The following is an 11,997-nucleotide window of genomic DNA, read 5'->3' on the forward strand; positions in this document are numbered from 1 at the left end:
GGCTAATATGTTAATCAGAGTCAGATACCTTTATTAATTTCTTGCGGGAAATTCTTGCATTGCAGTGCTCCATTTCACAAGTACAGATGAATAAAGAGGAATAGAATAACATAACGATAAGATAAAAATAAAATAAAACAAAATAGTAATATAACCTAATCTTCAAATATAAAAAAAAATATTAAAAAATAAAAATACCCCTTCAAATGGACACTATATACGTTAATATTTAGAGACATAGAAATAAACTAAAATGAATGACTATATCAGAGATATATGAGTGACAAAGTGATAAATGCAACGCTAAACCACAAAATCAAAATATCATACTGTGTGAAAATGAAGGCTCGGCTTTGAGTCATTCATTCAGTTTTACCTTTAACAAACCGACGGCATGTTGTGGTAATGAAAACAAACCCACCCTTCGAGTTCATCGATTTCCGCGGCATTCTGGGAAATGCAGGCAGTATGACGCCAGGCAAAGAACTCCAAATTAGACAGTCGGCGTGTTTCAGGTCCGACAGCATTCCTCAATCCATACTGCGAGTGTGTGTAGGGTTTAATGACATGTAACGTGAGCAGGATAACCGACTTGCTTTCCTCTTGGACGGACACAAACCAGAGCAACAATGGCCGGCGGTGAGTTTTACCAGTGGCTACTAACTAGCATGAGAGGCTACTGTTAGCTGTACATTAGAGAGAAAACGGGGCAGAAGACAAAATTTAGGTTATTTGAAAAGCTAGGCACTAGTCACGTGTCATTTACAGGTTTGCTATTAATAGTGTATATATAATAACGTAAATTCAGCACTTGCTGTAGCTGTTAAATTGTCGCCTATTGTTGGTGTAGTTTCATATGAAACATGTAAGGTAATGGCCGTTAGCTAAGTATCTTAAGTTGCCGCTTTCTTCTCTCAGAAAATGTGAGTGTGATCTTCAAGCTGTACTGCCTGACGGTGATGACTTTGGTGGCAGCCACATACACAGTGGCACTGCGGTACACAAGGACCATTTCATCAGGAGATATGTACTTCTCCACAACTGCAGTGTGCATCACCGAGGTCATTAAATTAATACTGAGTCTGGGGATGCTGGCGAAGTAAGTGTCAGTCACTGTTACTCTGAACATGAGAACGGCTTTTACATTTACCCCTGTAAAACGCTTCCTCATTCCTCAAAGTTTGTAGATTAACCACTTTTACTCCGCTATTTGCTATATGAAATGTCAGAAACCCATACTTGTTATATTCCATTAAAGCCAAAGGATGACATCTTTTTTTTTTCACAAGTAAAACAAGGAAACATCTTTAAATGATCAGTGATTCACCAGTTTCCATAAGCAGAATTAATGTCTGTCAAGCAAATCATCTAAAGTATCTTCTTCATCAGTCTGTTTTTATGTCTTATCTCACAGAGAAACAGGAAGCCCCACCAGACTGAGGAACTCCATTGTGGAACATGTGTTCTACAGCCCAAAAGAGTTGCTGAAGCTGAGCGTGCCCTCTGTAGTGTATGCAATTCAGAATAACATGGCCTTTCTTGCACTGAGTAACCTTGATGCAGCAGTTTATCAGGTATGAGTTTTGTGTGTGCTGAATTTAATAATCTGGTGTGGTTAGCTGGCTAACTTGTCTGATAGGTGCTGCACCCATGGACTGTAACAGCAGTGATAGAGAGAGCAACAAAGGGTGCATCAGGGAGACAAATAAATTATAGACATCACACTGGGGAGGCTGAGACATGGCTTTTGGTTTTAGGGTAGAATGCAGGAAACCCCTCACCCCCTCTTCCCTTTATAAATAGGTTAAAAAAATCAATAGCTGTTGGGCCTGACTTGTGTTTTCCCGCGTAGGTGACCTATCAGCTGAAGATCCCATGCACGGCCTTGTGTACAGTCCTCATGTTGAACCGCTCTCTCAGCCAGTTGCAGTGGTTCTCGGTCTTCATGCTCTGCGGGGGCGTTACACTCGTACAGTGGAAACCTGCAGAAGCAACGAAAGTCCAGGTAAGGGTGGAACAAGATTAAATTTAAATCCTATCATGGATTTGGCTTCTTCTTACCTGTATCTTCTCAAGCAACAGGCAACATCATCTGTCTGGTGGCTCATGTCATTTCTTTCTTTTCCCAGGTTGAGCAAAACCCTTTTCTTGGCTTCATGGCCATTGCTATTGCTGTCCTTTGCTCGGGATTTGCAGGTAAAATTGGGACTGAATTCTGTGGAAATAACTTTAACCTTTCAAGTCTTACATTGATTTAGCTACCACACAAAAAACAAATACTTTCAGTAACTAAAAAAAACACACTGCACAAAGTATTCACCAACCACTGAAACATGAAACTGATAACAGCTGATGTCATTTTTCATCACAAGTTGCTAAAAGTAAACTTAACTTGCATTGCTGTTACAGTGGAGGTGTCATCTTTTTAACTTGCACCTAACATTTTGTGTCTATGTTCTGATTGAGGTGTATACTTTGAGAAGGTGTTGAAGAGCTCTGACACGTCGCTGTGGGTGAGGAACATACAGATGTACCTGTCCGGCATTTTGGTGACACTGATTGGTGTCTACATGACGGATGGCGAAAAAGTCTTGGAAAAAGGCTTCTTTTTTGGCTATACACTCTGGGTGTGCTTCGTAATATGTAAGTACAGCGAAAATCCTGAGGATGTTATTTTTATTCTGTCACTTTTTTCACAATACTCTACTATATTTGTTCTCTTTGTGCGGCCAGTCCTTGCCAGCGTGGGAGGTCTGTACACGTCGATAGTGGTTAAATACACAGACAACATCATGAAGGGCTTCTCTGCTGCAGCTGCCATTGTTATCTCAACTGTGGCATCCGTCATTCTGTTTGGACTACAGATAAGTAAGTTAGTCTCACATAACCACATTACTGCTATAGCCTGCTGATGACTAAGAATTATTTTCTTTTATATAGTTTTTGCTGTCCAGCTGGCACACAAGGTGATGTTGCAGCTCATGAGTTGTGTGTTTCTCACTGAGAAACTAACAAATGTCCACAATATCTTATCATGCTATGGAAAGACAGAACTGTGATACAATGTATTTTCTGTTTAAAAAGTTTTTTAAAAAACTGTGCCTTTACAAAGTTTTTTGTTGAAACCATTCCAAATCATTTCACATCAGTTATGGAAATGTCTCATTTTGCTTTTTTCCTCCTTGTGCAGCAATCACATTTGCCTCTGGTACCCTCCTCGTGTGTGTTTCCATCTACTTATATGGACTTCCAAAGCAAGACACATCTAAGCTGACCCTGCAAGACGCAGACAAGGAATCCAAACAGAGACTGATCACTGTGTGAGAGGCTGACCTGCAGCAGAGACACTTCTATAGCTGACGGACCAGGTGTGCTTCTGAGGGTAGAGGGGATCACTGTTTCTGGGGACATAAAAAAAAAAAGCTCTTGCACTGGAGAGATTAAGGAGCCAATTCAGTTATTTTTCCAAATGAACACTCAGTTGGGCTGACTCAGTGTTCAGTTCATCACACAGATGACAGTTTTTGTTCCACTTGAATGTAGGTCTGCTCTTTTGGTCCAGCCTACTTCCACTCACATAGGACTGGTGACAGTACTATGGATTTAAAGATGATTTAAAGAAATAACTGTTTTTTTTAAATTCCAGACGGAAGAATCTTTTAGTTGATAACAATAAATAGACAATTTTTTAAACTGGCCCTTACAGTTAGCTGGGTTTTAAAGTTTGTAAATAATGTAAAGCAATCACTGAAGTCTTGTCATTAATCTTCAGCCTCACTGGAGCGACTGGTAGTAACAGCACCTTGTTACTTTGATGCCTTCATATATCTGTTATAGGAGGCATATAAATATCACAACTCCTTATCATGGAGTTTTTTTGCTCAATTAGTAATTAGTCTGTTTTAAACGGTGCAACGTGTATTATGTCTGTATCACATAGTGCTGATTTTGAATGTGGCCAAATTACAGGAAAATATACTTGAAAGAAGAGTGACGACCGACTGCACGAGTGATTATGTTTATATTATCTCTTCAGTGTCTTGTGTCTTTTGTATCAGTGTCAGATCCTGCACTGAAAGTCATTTTAAAGCTTTTATTAAAACTGAAATGTATTAAAAGCGACGGTTAGTTTTGTTTTTCGTTTTTTTTTTTTTTTCTAAGTTTTGTTCCAGAACACACACACACACAATCCTACCGATGTGCCCCTCCCTGAAAAAATATCTCTGCAACTCTGACTAGGCACAGGAGGCCTGTCAAGTATTGGATTCTCCCACATGCTGAAGTGCTGTAGTTTGAGTTGTAATGAGAGCTAGTTCTTAACAAGTTATTGTGCTGTTGGCTTCATAGTTGAAGTTGAAAGTTCATACTTAAGTTGTTTAGCTGAGGTTCATATTATAATACCGGGATTATCCTTAAACCCATTTAAAATTAGCAGATGACTGACAATCACTATTTAGATTTTAAATACATTAAGATTTTGTTTTATTCCCATTTGTAGAAACAACACAATTACTTTACTCATTGTTTTACAGTTGATCCTTATGAAAATATCAGTAATGAACCTGAACCAGTTTTACCAGTTTTACATGAACACGCATGTTATTTTTATGACAGCACCCACTAGCATTTACGTCATCCATGTATCAGTCATGAAAATAAAAGGAGTTGAGTTACATCTCTCAAGTCTTGTTTTACAAACCAAGTGACTCGCGTCCTTGTTTTGATATACACCTAATCACGATGTATGTGAGTGGAAAATATCTAAGACAATAGCAGGTGAAATGGAGTTCAATTAAGGAGGATAATATTTAATTTAAAATGTAAGGCTGCTTATTTACAGTACAAATTAATTACACCTGTATTATCAACAGTGAAATAACATTTGTAGAGTTAGTACAACCTTTGGTGAGTTTCACATTTTATCAACCGGTGTGATGCCGAGGATCCTCATCCCGTTGGCCAGTACTGAGCAGGCTCCGTTGAACAGTCGTAACCTTGCCTGTTGACATTAGGTAAACGAGATAACACTCAATTTTTAAAATATATACATTTAATTTTTAATTTTGGTTAGCAGTAATAAAGGCAGACTTTTCTCTATTTGATGCAGACATTGGACTAATTGATGAATTGTTTTATACTGAGTGCCATCTTCAACCTGCAAACAAGCAATTTATTACTGATTGTAATAAGCCACATGATGGTGCATTCACAGGGGAAAACCACAGGTATGTACACAATGTTCTTCTTTGTACCTGTGCAACATCCTGAGGGCTTCCTTTCACTGGCAGCTGTCTGTGTGCGAAAGCAATCAGGTGGCTGAAAGAGGGTGAAGAGGAAAAACGTGGATAACACGAATGACGTTCAAACACAACTGCAAACACTGTCTGCTCCAGAAAGTGTTTGCAGTGACTAAACCCAGAGTGACTAAAGTTCCCAGTATTATGACCAACATCCTGTTCCTTACCATAGCTTCAATAAAAAGTTGACTAGGTGTTTCGGTTGAAGATCCTGGGCTGACTGGTACAACACCTCATCATAGCTGCAAACAAAGCGGAGATCTTTTTTTTTTCTTTTTTCTGAATGAGGAGCAAATATTGATACAACATGTGCTAGATTGTTTCACTGTCTCATATTTGACAGTATGCAGAGCAGTAAGGGGATGACTGGTTTTATAAAAGCAGTTTGCTTACCGAAGGAGGTGCTGCAGGATGGTGATACTCGTCTGTTCAAGAAGGAGGGATGGATCAAACGTAGCTGCCTCTATACCTTCATTCCTCCGTATTAAACTGCAATAACAGTGTTACAATTAAGATATGGATTAATTACCTCATTAGTCCTGCCAGCTCTTTTTTTCCCTTGTGTAAGGAGAGCACAACAACACATCTGCTTATTATATCTGACTTCAGTGTTTTTTCATCTTTAACACATGAAATTTCTGCAACAGCAATGCAAATGATCAGTGGATAACTAATATGTTTACTCACTGCAGGCAAACAGGAGACCTAGCAACTGAAATCAGCCAGTGTAGTGTATAAAATAAAAAGTTCAAACTCAAAGATGTTGGTGATGCAAGGCCAAGCAAGGGTTGAGTTCCTGTCATCACGGTTCATTATTTTCAGCAGTTAGTTAATACAGACCTGCAGAGTCGAGTGTGCGTGTACTGGAGGAAGACACCTGTGTCTCCCTGAGCCTGCAGCATCCTGTCCCAGTCAAACTTATAGTCTGACTGCAGGGGACCTTTGAAGTCCTAAAACAAAGTCAATGGAAACCCGTGATGAAAAACAAGGTAAGTCTGTCTCTGAGGAATGAAAGAGGTAGCTGAACATTAGACTGAGGTAAAGTTTAAAACTGTTATTTAGTTGTGATGATTTACCTGAACTATTAGTGCACTGATTCCCACTTTCTCTGCTGTGTCCTCTGGATCGTCCATTTCCTTTGTTGCTGCAGAAAGAGTGAGGAACAAACACACTATTAACTATTACCACAGTGGATGCCTCCATACCATGATAGTACCAGCATACACAGTCTCAATTTTAAAGAGAAAGTTTTAAATTAATGGTAAAATTATACAACACTTGGACTGTTGGAGATAAATCAAACTGACTTCAGGATATCATTGCCAATTAAAATGTTTTTTCTTTTGCATGTTTTCTGGGGATGTTCCTAAAGCCACTTTATCTTTTCCAACAAGGAGTAGCTTCTCAGCATGTGCACAATATTCAAATTGCACACAGGCAATTTTCTTTGTACTAGGACATATGCAAATACATTTCTGGCCCCAAAGTCACATTTGCTCTGCGTTGGTAAGAATTACCAAGAAGAAGAATGTGTGAGACAGACTGTACTTTTTGACTGGCTCATGTTGTCCAGCATCCGGGCCCGAGCTTCGTCCAGCACGTCCTCCAGAAACACCACCTCACCGGTCCGGGTCTTCATGCCCTGTACCAGGCCGAAGGGCACATGCTGACACCTGCAACCAGTAATTATATCCCTTACTCTAGTAGCAATACAGCACTATAAAAATACTCCATTCGCAGGTAAAAGCCTTGTATTCAAAGGTTTACTCAAGTAGCAGCAAAATGTGCATGAAATATCAAAAGTGAAAGTAGTCATTATGCAGAATGGCCTCTTTCATCATAATAAATTAATATATTATTGTTTTACTGATGCGTAAGCAGAATTTTAATGTTGAAACTGACTGTCGTGAAGCAAATTTATCTGTACCAAGTTATTATGTTTTATAACTTTATTATCTGATTTGAAGAAAGTTTTTTTATCTTCAGTTACTACAGCTTTCAGTTTTCCAAAGTAGTGGAATAAAAACGAATCTTTCCTTCTGAAATGTGGTGGAGTACGAGTAAAAAGTACATCTATAAAATGTATATAAAATACTTGAGTAAAGCTCAAGATGCTCAAATTTGCACTTTAAGTAAATGAGTAAATATATTTTGTTACATTTCAGCGCTACCTTCTAATAAAAACAGCTGTGTAGTGGGTGGGGAACTGATTACATCAAGTACTGCTAAACCCAAGTGAATTCACTTTACATTCTTACTTACTCAACAAACAATTCTAAAGAAATTCTAAAAACAATAAACTGCTTCCATTTAACTGTCTGTGTTACGTGTGTGTGTGTGTTACGCATGTTTGTTTTTTCGTGTGTGTGGTATTTTTCCTCAGACCTCTCAGCCCAGGAATGTCCCATAGCGAGCAGTATCTGGAACAACTGCTGGAAGTGATTTGATTGACTTTTATCTGTCTTAAAAAGAAAAACAAATATAGATACAGCAGTTGTAGTAGTAGCAATCAAGAGTTAAACATATGCTACAATGGGATCTTGTTTACAGTATTACTTATATATAGCATGTTACCTGTGATTAACACCCACATTCACACATAAACAGAGACAAGAGCCTAAAGAGGGTACCAGGATAAACTCATCATCATATACATCACAGAACAATGATCATTTGTGACACTAAATCCTAGTCAGGAAAATTTAATCTGCATAGTAGTGGTGATAAAAAAAAAGTGAAGGAGTCATCTCGTGAGAGTTTTACTCACAGCTTATAGACAGACAAAGCTGCTTATACATTTCCATGTGAGACTTTCATTAATGGATAACAGACAGCCCTATTTAAAACACCAAACATCACTTAAATAAACTCATCACGCAGAGAGCGAGTCAAGTGCATTCAGTGCTCTTACCACATAAATCATCTCATCAAAGTGGTACGTTAGTTTTCGGTCAATGGCTGCAGCAAGATCTCTGGAATAAAGGAAAGGCAAAGTAGGCTGTTATTGCTTCACTTCAGATTTATACCTGGATAACACAGGTCATTTTAATTGACCGTTCCTACTGTTTCTGACCTGGTGATGTAGAGAGTTGTGCCGTTGCTGCGGAGCACTGTGCAGACGCTGCTCATGTCTCCATCAGGGGAAAGATCCACCACACCAGTTCCCCTCCTGTCAATACAGCAACTGCCATCAAATCCAGTTCATGTAGGCTCAGGTGCATTTAAGTTTAATCTCACACGTCAACAAGAGTCTTGCTTATCCTGCCTCAAAACATTTTCAAATGTAGAAAAAACTTCCCAATCTGTTAAAATCTTTCTCCATATTCTCTGTGCCTTGGACTGATCTGCTGGTCTCTTTACTCACATTTACAACAGTTACTGATCAGAAATCATCACATACTCAGAGGTTTTCAACAGGCCTTGGCTTTGCAGCTGCTGCACCACTTTCTGGGCTTGATCTAGGTGACAGGACTCCCCGGAGTAAATATCAAAGTGGATCCCTAACCGCTGGAAAGATCAGATTTAATCCTAGTGAGATTTTCAGTTCTCACATCAAAATTTGTATTTTAGAGATTTAACTTTTGATCATGATGTCCATTTATCATGCTGTGCGGCTGGCTGTACCTTGTAAACCTGTTGATACTCGTTCACTGTGATCTCTCTGAACTGTTGCCATAACGACACAGCCTGACACTCCTGCTGCTCCAGCTGTCTAAAGAAGTCTTGGGCAGCATGCTTCAAATTCTCATTGTGCTCTGCCTCCTTGTTCATTTGAACGTACACCTGCAAGACACAAACATAAAAACTATACACAAAATACAGCCATGGTGTTTGTCCTGATGGGAAGGCCTGTCCGCAGCATTTAGACCATTAAACACTAAATTCCTCAACCCAACATTACTGAGACTGATGATGGTGGGAGGGCAGTTCATCTGTCTTTACACAAATATGCAAACTCACCTCAAACAAATGCTGTAAAGGATTCTGTTTCAGTCTCTCCTGACATCCAAACTGGCCAAACCCAGCCCCCAGCAAACCTGAAATCCAAGAGGCAAAATTAGCATATGGGATTTAATGAGACTAGAGGATACCCGCTGAATATTTTGCACATTATTCACTCACCAAACTGCATACCCCAGTCTCCAAGGTAGTTCATTCGAATAACATTGTATCCGAGGGATTGCTTTAAGTTAGCAATGAAGTTACCTAGAAATGGAGTTTAGATTTTTTTTAGTCAAGCTGAATTTGCTATCAGTTCCAAGTGAGAGATAACAGTTTAATCCAAACAACACAGGATGTTTTCTATTAACTTTTTATGCAAACCATAACATAAATAAAAAATTTTATAAGATTTGTTTGTTCAAATTACAACCAAGTAATATCTAAATATCAGACATATTACAATTAAAAAACAAACTCATCACTACTCTGTGGTGGAGAGAATGGCGACACTGTTTTGAAACATATCTTTGTCATTTCTTTCTTCACTTCCTTTTCTTTTATTGGCTGGTAAAAGACAGGGAAGGATGGAAGGCAGGAATACTGTTGTATCTGCAATGAGTTCATATCAGCTGATGTGTTGGTCTAGCTGATTTATCGAACAGGCTCTAGTTCACAGCACAACTTGAATAAATTAACTTCAGGCAAGACTCACCAATAATTGTAGATCGCAAGTGCCCAGCATGGAATTTTTTGGCAATATTTGGAGAGCTGCAACATGCAAACACAATAACTGTGTCTGTAAAAATACATATGAGGCGAGAACATATGAAGAGTTGAGAACAAATAAGCAAACACAAACATACCTGTATTCCACTAATGTTGTTCCTCTCTTGAGGTTATTAAAAAGTTCACTATTTAACCCAAATTTCTCATCCCCCTGCTTTCCAAATGGCTCCAACATTTTCTAAAACAGACAGAGCAGAAAGATTACTTCAACAGCAGAAGAAGTCAAGACTTAATTTCTACTACTGTGGAAGTGCACGCTCACAAACCTGAACAAAAAGCTTGCGATTAACTGTAAAGCTGACCACTCCATGATCAGCAGATATGTCTTCCACCAAACTGTCTGGCTTCAACTGAAAAATATGACATGCATTGTGAATTAAAACCTTTTATGAGCCAAGAATGTGAACACATACACTATAACTAAAATTATATGGACACTAGAGCTGAAATAATTACTCAGTTAACCAACTGTAAGAATGTTGCCACAACAGCTCGTAGCACAGCGTAGTATAAAAGTTGCCCTGTCTAATGGATTACAGTGGTGTAAAGACAGAACAAAAAATGCCAACATATTAAATGTGTTGTTGCCTTTATCCTCATTTCCTACGTGATTCATCTCACCTGTGCAGCCAAGTTTTCTGCCTGCAACTTAATGTCTCCACTGGATGGTAAAAGCCCATTGGTTCGTAACATGTTGACTGACAGTTTGAAGTCAGCAGTCTTCCTGAGGAGTACAAGATACGGGAGCTTAAACAAACTATTAAGAGGACAAACACCAATGGAGCATCAGTCTCCAAGAGTGGCTACAGATTTACTGTGTACAACATAAATACACTTAACTGTTTCTTAAAGAGTGGAACTGCTGATAGAGCAGGTATGAAGACATCTTCAGACTGCTGCAGCGCCCTACCCAGCTAGACATTAAAACACACACAGGTCAGAAAATAATTTAAAGACTGATGATTTGACTTGTTCCAGGGTCAAGCCATGTTTGCACCAGCACAGTCTCTTTTTATTTTTCAAGACTTTCAGCGTCATTACCTTCGCTGCAATTCTTCTTCTAAAGAAACATGCCATGTTTCCTGAAAGTGCGAACACAATATAACGATCAACTTTGTGCAAAATTACATAAATCTGTCCACGGTCCGCTCATATTGACATATCCACGGTGCATGCATGAACGTGGATAATGTACTTCCTCCTCCTTCTTCTTCCTCTAAGTTTCCGGCAGAGAGGAAGCCTCGCGGCACATTGCTGCCTCCCAGAGGTGGCGATTAAATTGCACTGTGCTTCCTCCTTAGCCACACTTCCTCAGTTTGTCCAATCACAGGCTTCTTTGCCAGTAACGTCAACTACTAGAAAGGTATGTTTGATTGTATTCTCCGCTCCTCCCGACAGTTAGTGGTGAGTTTTCTCTCTTATAAGGAACCTGAGAACCATTCAAATCTTCTTCTTTTTTTTAAAAAAAAAAAAAACCTAAACTAACTAAACAACTTACATTTGAAGTTAGATTTGGAAAAACATCATTTGCTATTATTTATTGAGCAACTTAGAAACGCAGAAATGCCGCTTCATCAGGACTTTATGGCTCGATGTAACTTTATTGACCGCTGTTTCCATGGTAACATAATCAAAAAATAACAATTGTCATCACATTCTAAATGTTGCATTGCTAAATTCTGATTGGCGCAAAGACATACGTGAGTTCTATTTCATTTTGTTATGCAGTCGACCATTTCTGATAACGTTTTTAGATGTGGGCTACAAATAATTAGACAACTCCATTTAGATATCATAACATCGCTATAAAAACACACATACAACTAACTTGAAAATCTGCCCCTTGAATCAGGAGCACCAACGACCCTGTTTAATTTTTGGAGTAGACTACCTGGTTCCCACAAGCCCAAAAGCTTGAGGAGTTTTTGTGCCACAATAAAATAAGTAAATAAAAGGTCTGGGATTTATAATA

The 11,997-nt window shown here is 38.8% G+C and overlaps 2 protein-coding genes across 2 annotated transcripts; one reads left to right on the top strand and one right to left on the bottom strand.

Annotated features, from left to right (window-relative positions):
* Window positions 1–444: 444 nt before the first annotated feature.
* On the top strand, window positions 445–4,122 carry LOC108873504 (CMP-sialic acid transporter). Its single transcript, XM_018661716.2, has 8 exons — window positions 445–639; window positions 919–1,099; window positions 1,415–1,574; window positions 1,853–2,005; window positions 2,130–2,196; window positions 2,467–2,643; window positions 2,734–2,868; window positions 3,191–4,122. Exons 1-8 carry the CDS (start codon window positions 630–632, stop codon window positions 3,322–3,324), a joined length of 1,017 nt encoding a protein of 338 aa, XP_018517232.1. The 5' UTR covers window positions 445–629; the 3' UTR covers window positions 3,325–4,122.
* Window positions 4,123–4,782: 660 nt separating this feature from the next.
* Window positions 4,783–11,434, bottom strand: rars2 (arginyl-tRNA synthetase 2, mitochondrial). Its single transcript, XM_018661712.2, has 20 exons — window positions 11,067–11,434; window positions 10,866–10,939; window positions 10,647–10,749; window positions 10,292–10,375; window positions 10,103–10,203; window positions 9,952–10,007; window positions 9,420–9,503; window positions 9,258–9,334; window positions 8,922–9,080; window positions 8,698–8,804; window positions 8,371–8,466; window positions 8,209–8,269; window positions 7,683–7,759; window positions 6,846–6,970; window positions 6,374–6,441; window positions 6,138–6,247; window positions 5,691–5,786; window positions 5,465–5,539; window positions 5,253–5,316; window positions 4,783–4,999 (listed from the first exon to the last, which is right to left on the bottom strand). The coding sequence occupies exons 1-20, from the start codon at window positions 11,100–11,102 to the stop codon at window positions 4,913–4,915; spliced, it is 1,740 nt and encodes a 579-aa protein (XP_018517228.1). The 5' UTR covers window positions 11,103–11,434; the 3' UTR covers window positions 4,783–4,912.
* Between the last annotated feature and the right edge of the window lie 563 nt (window positions 11,435–11,997).

This window comes from Lates calcarifer, linkage group LG7_1 (genome assembly GCF_001640805.2).
Source record: "Lates calcarifer isolate ASB-BC8 linkage group LG7_1, TLL_Latcal_v3, whole genome shotgun sequence".
NCBI classification, from domain to species: Eukaryota; Metazoa; Chordata; class Actinopteri; family Centropomidae; genus Lates; species Lates calcarifer.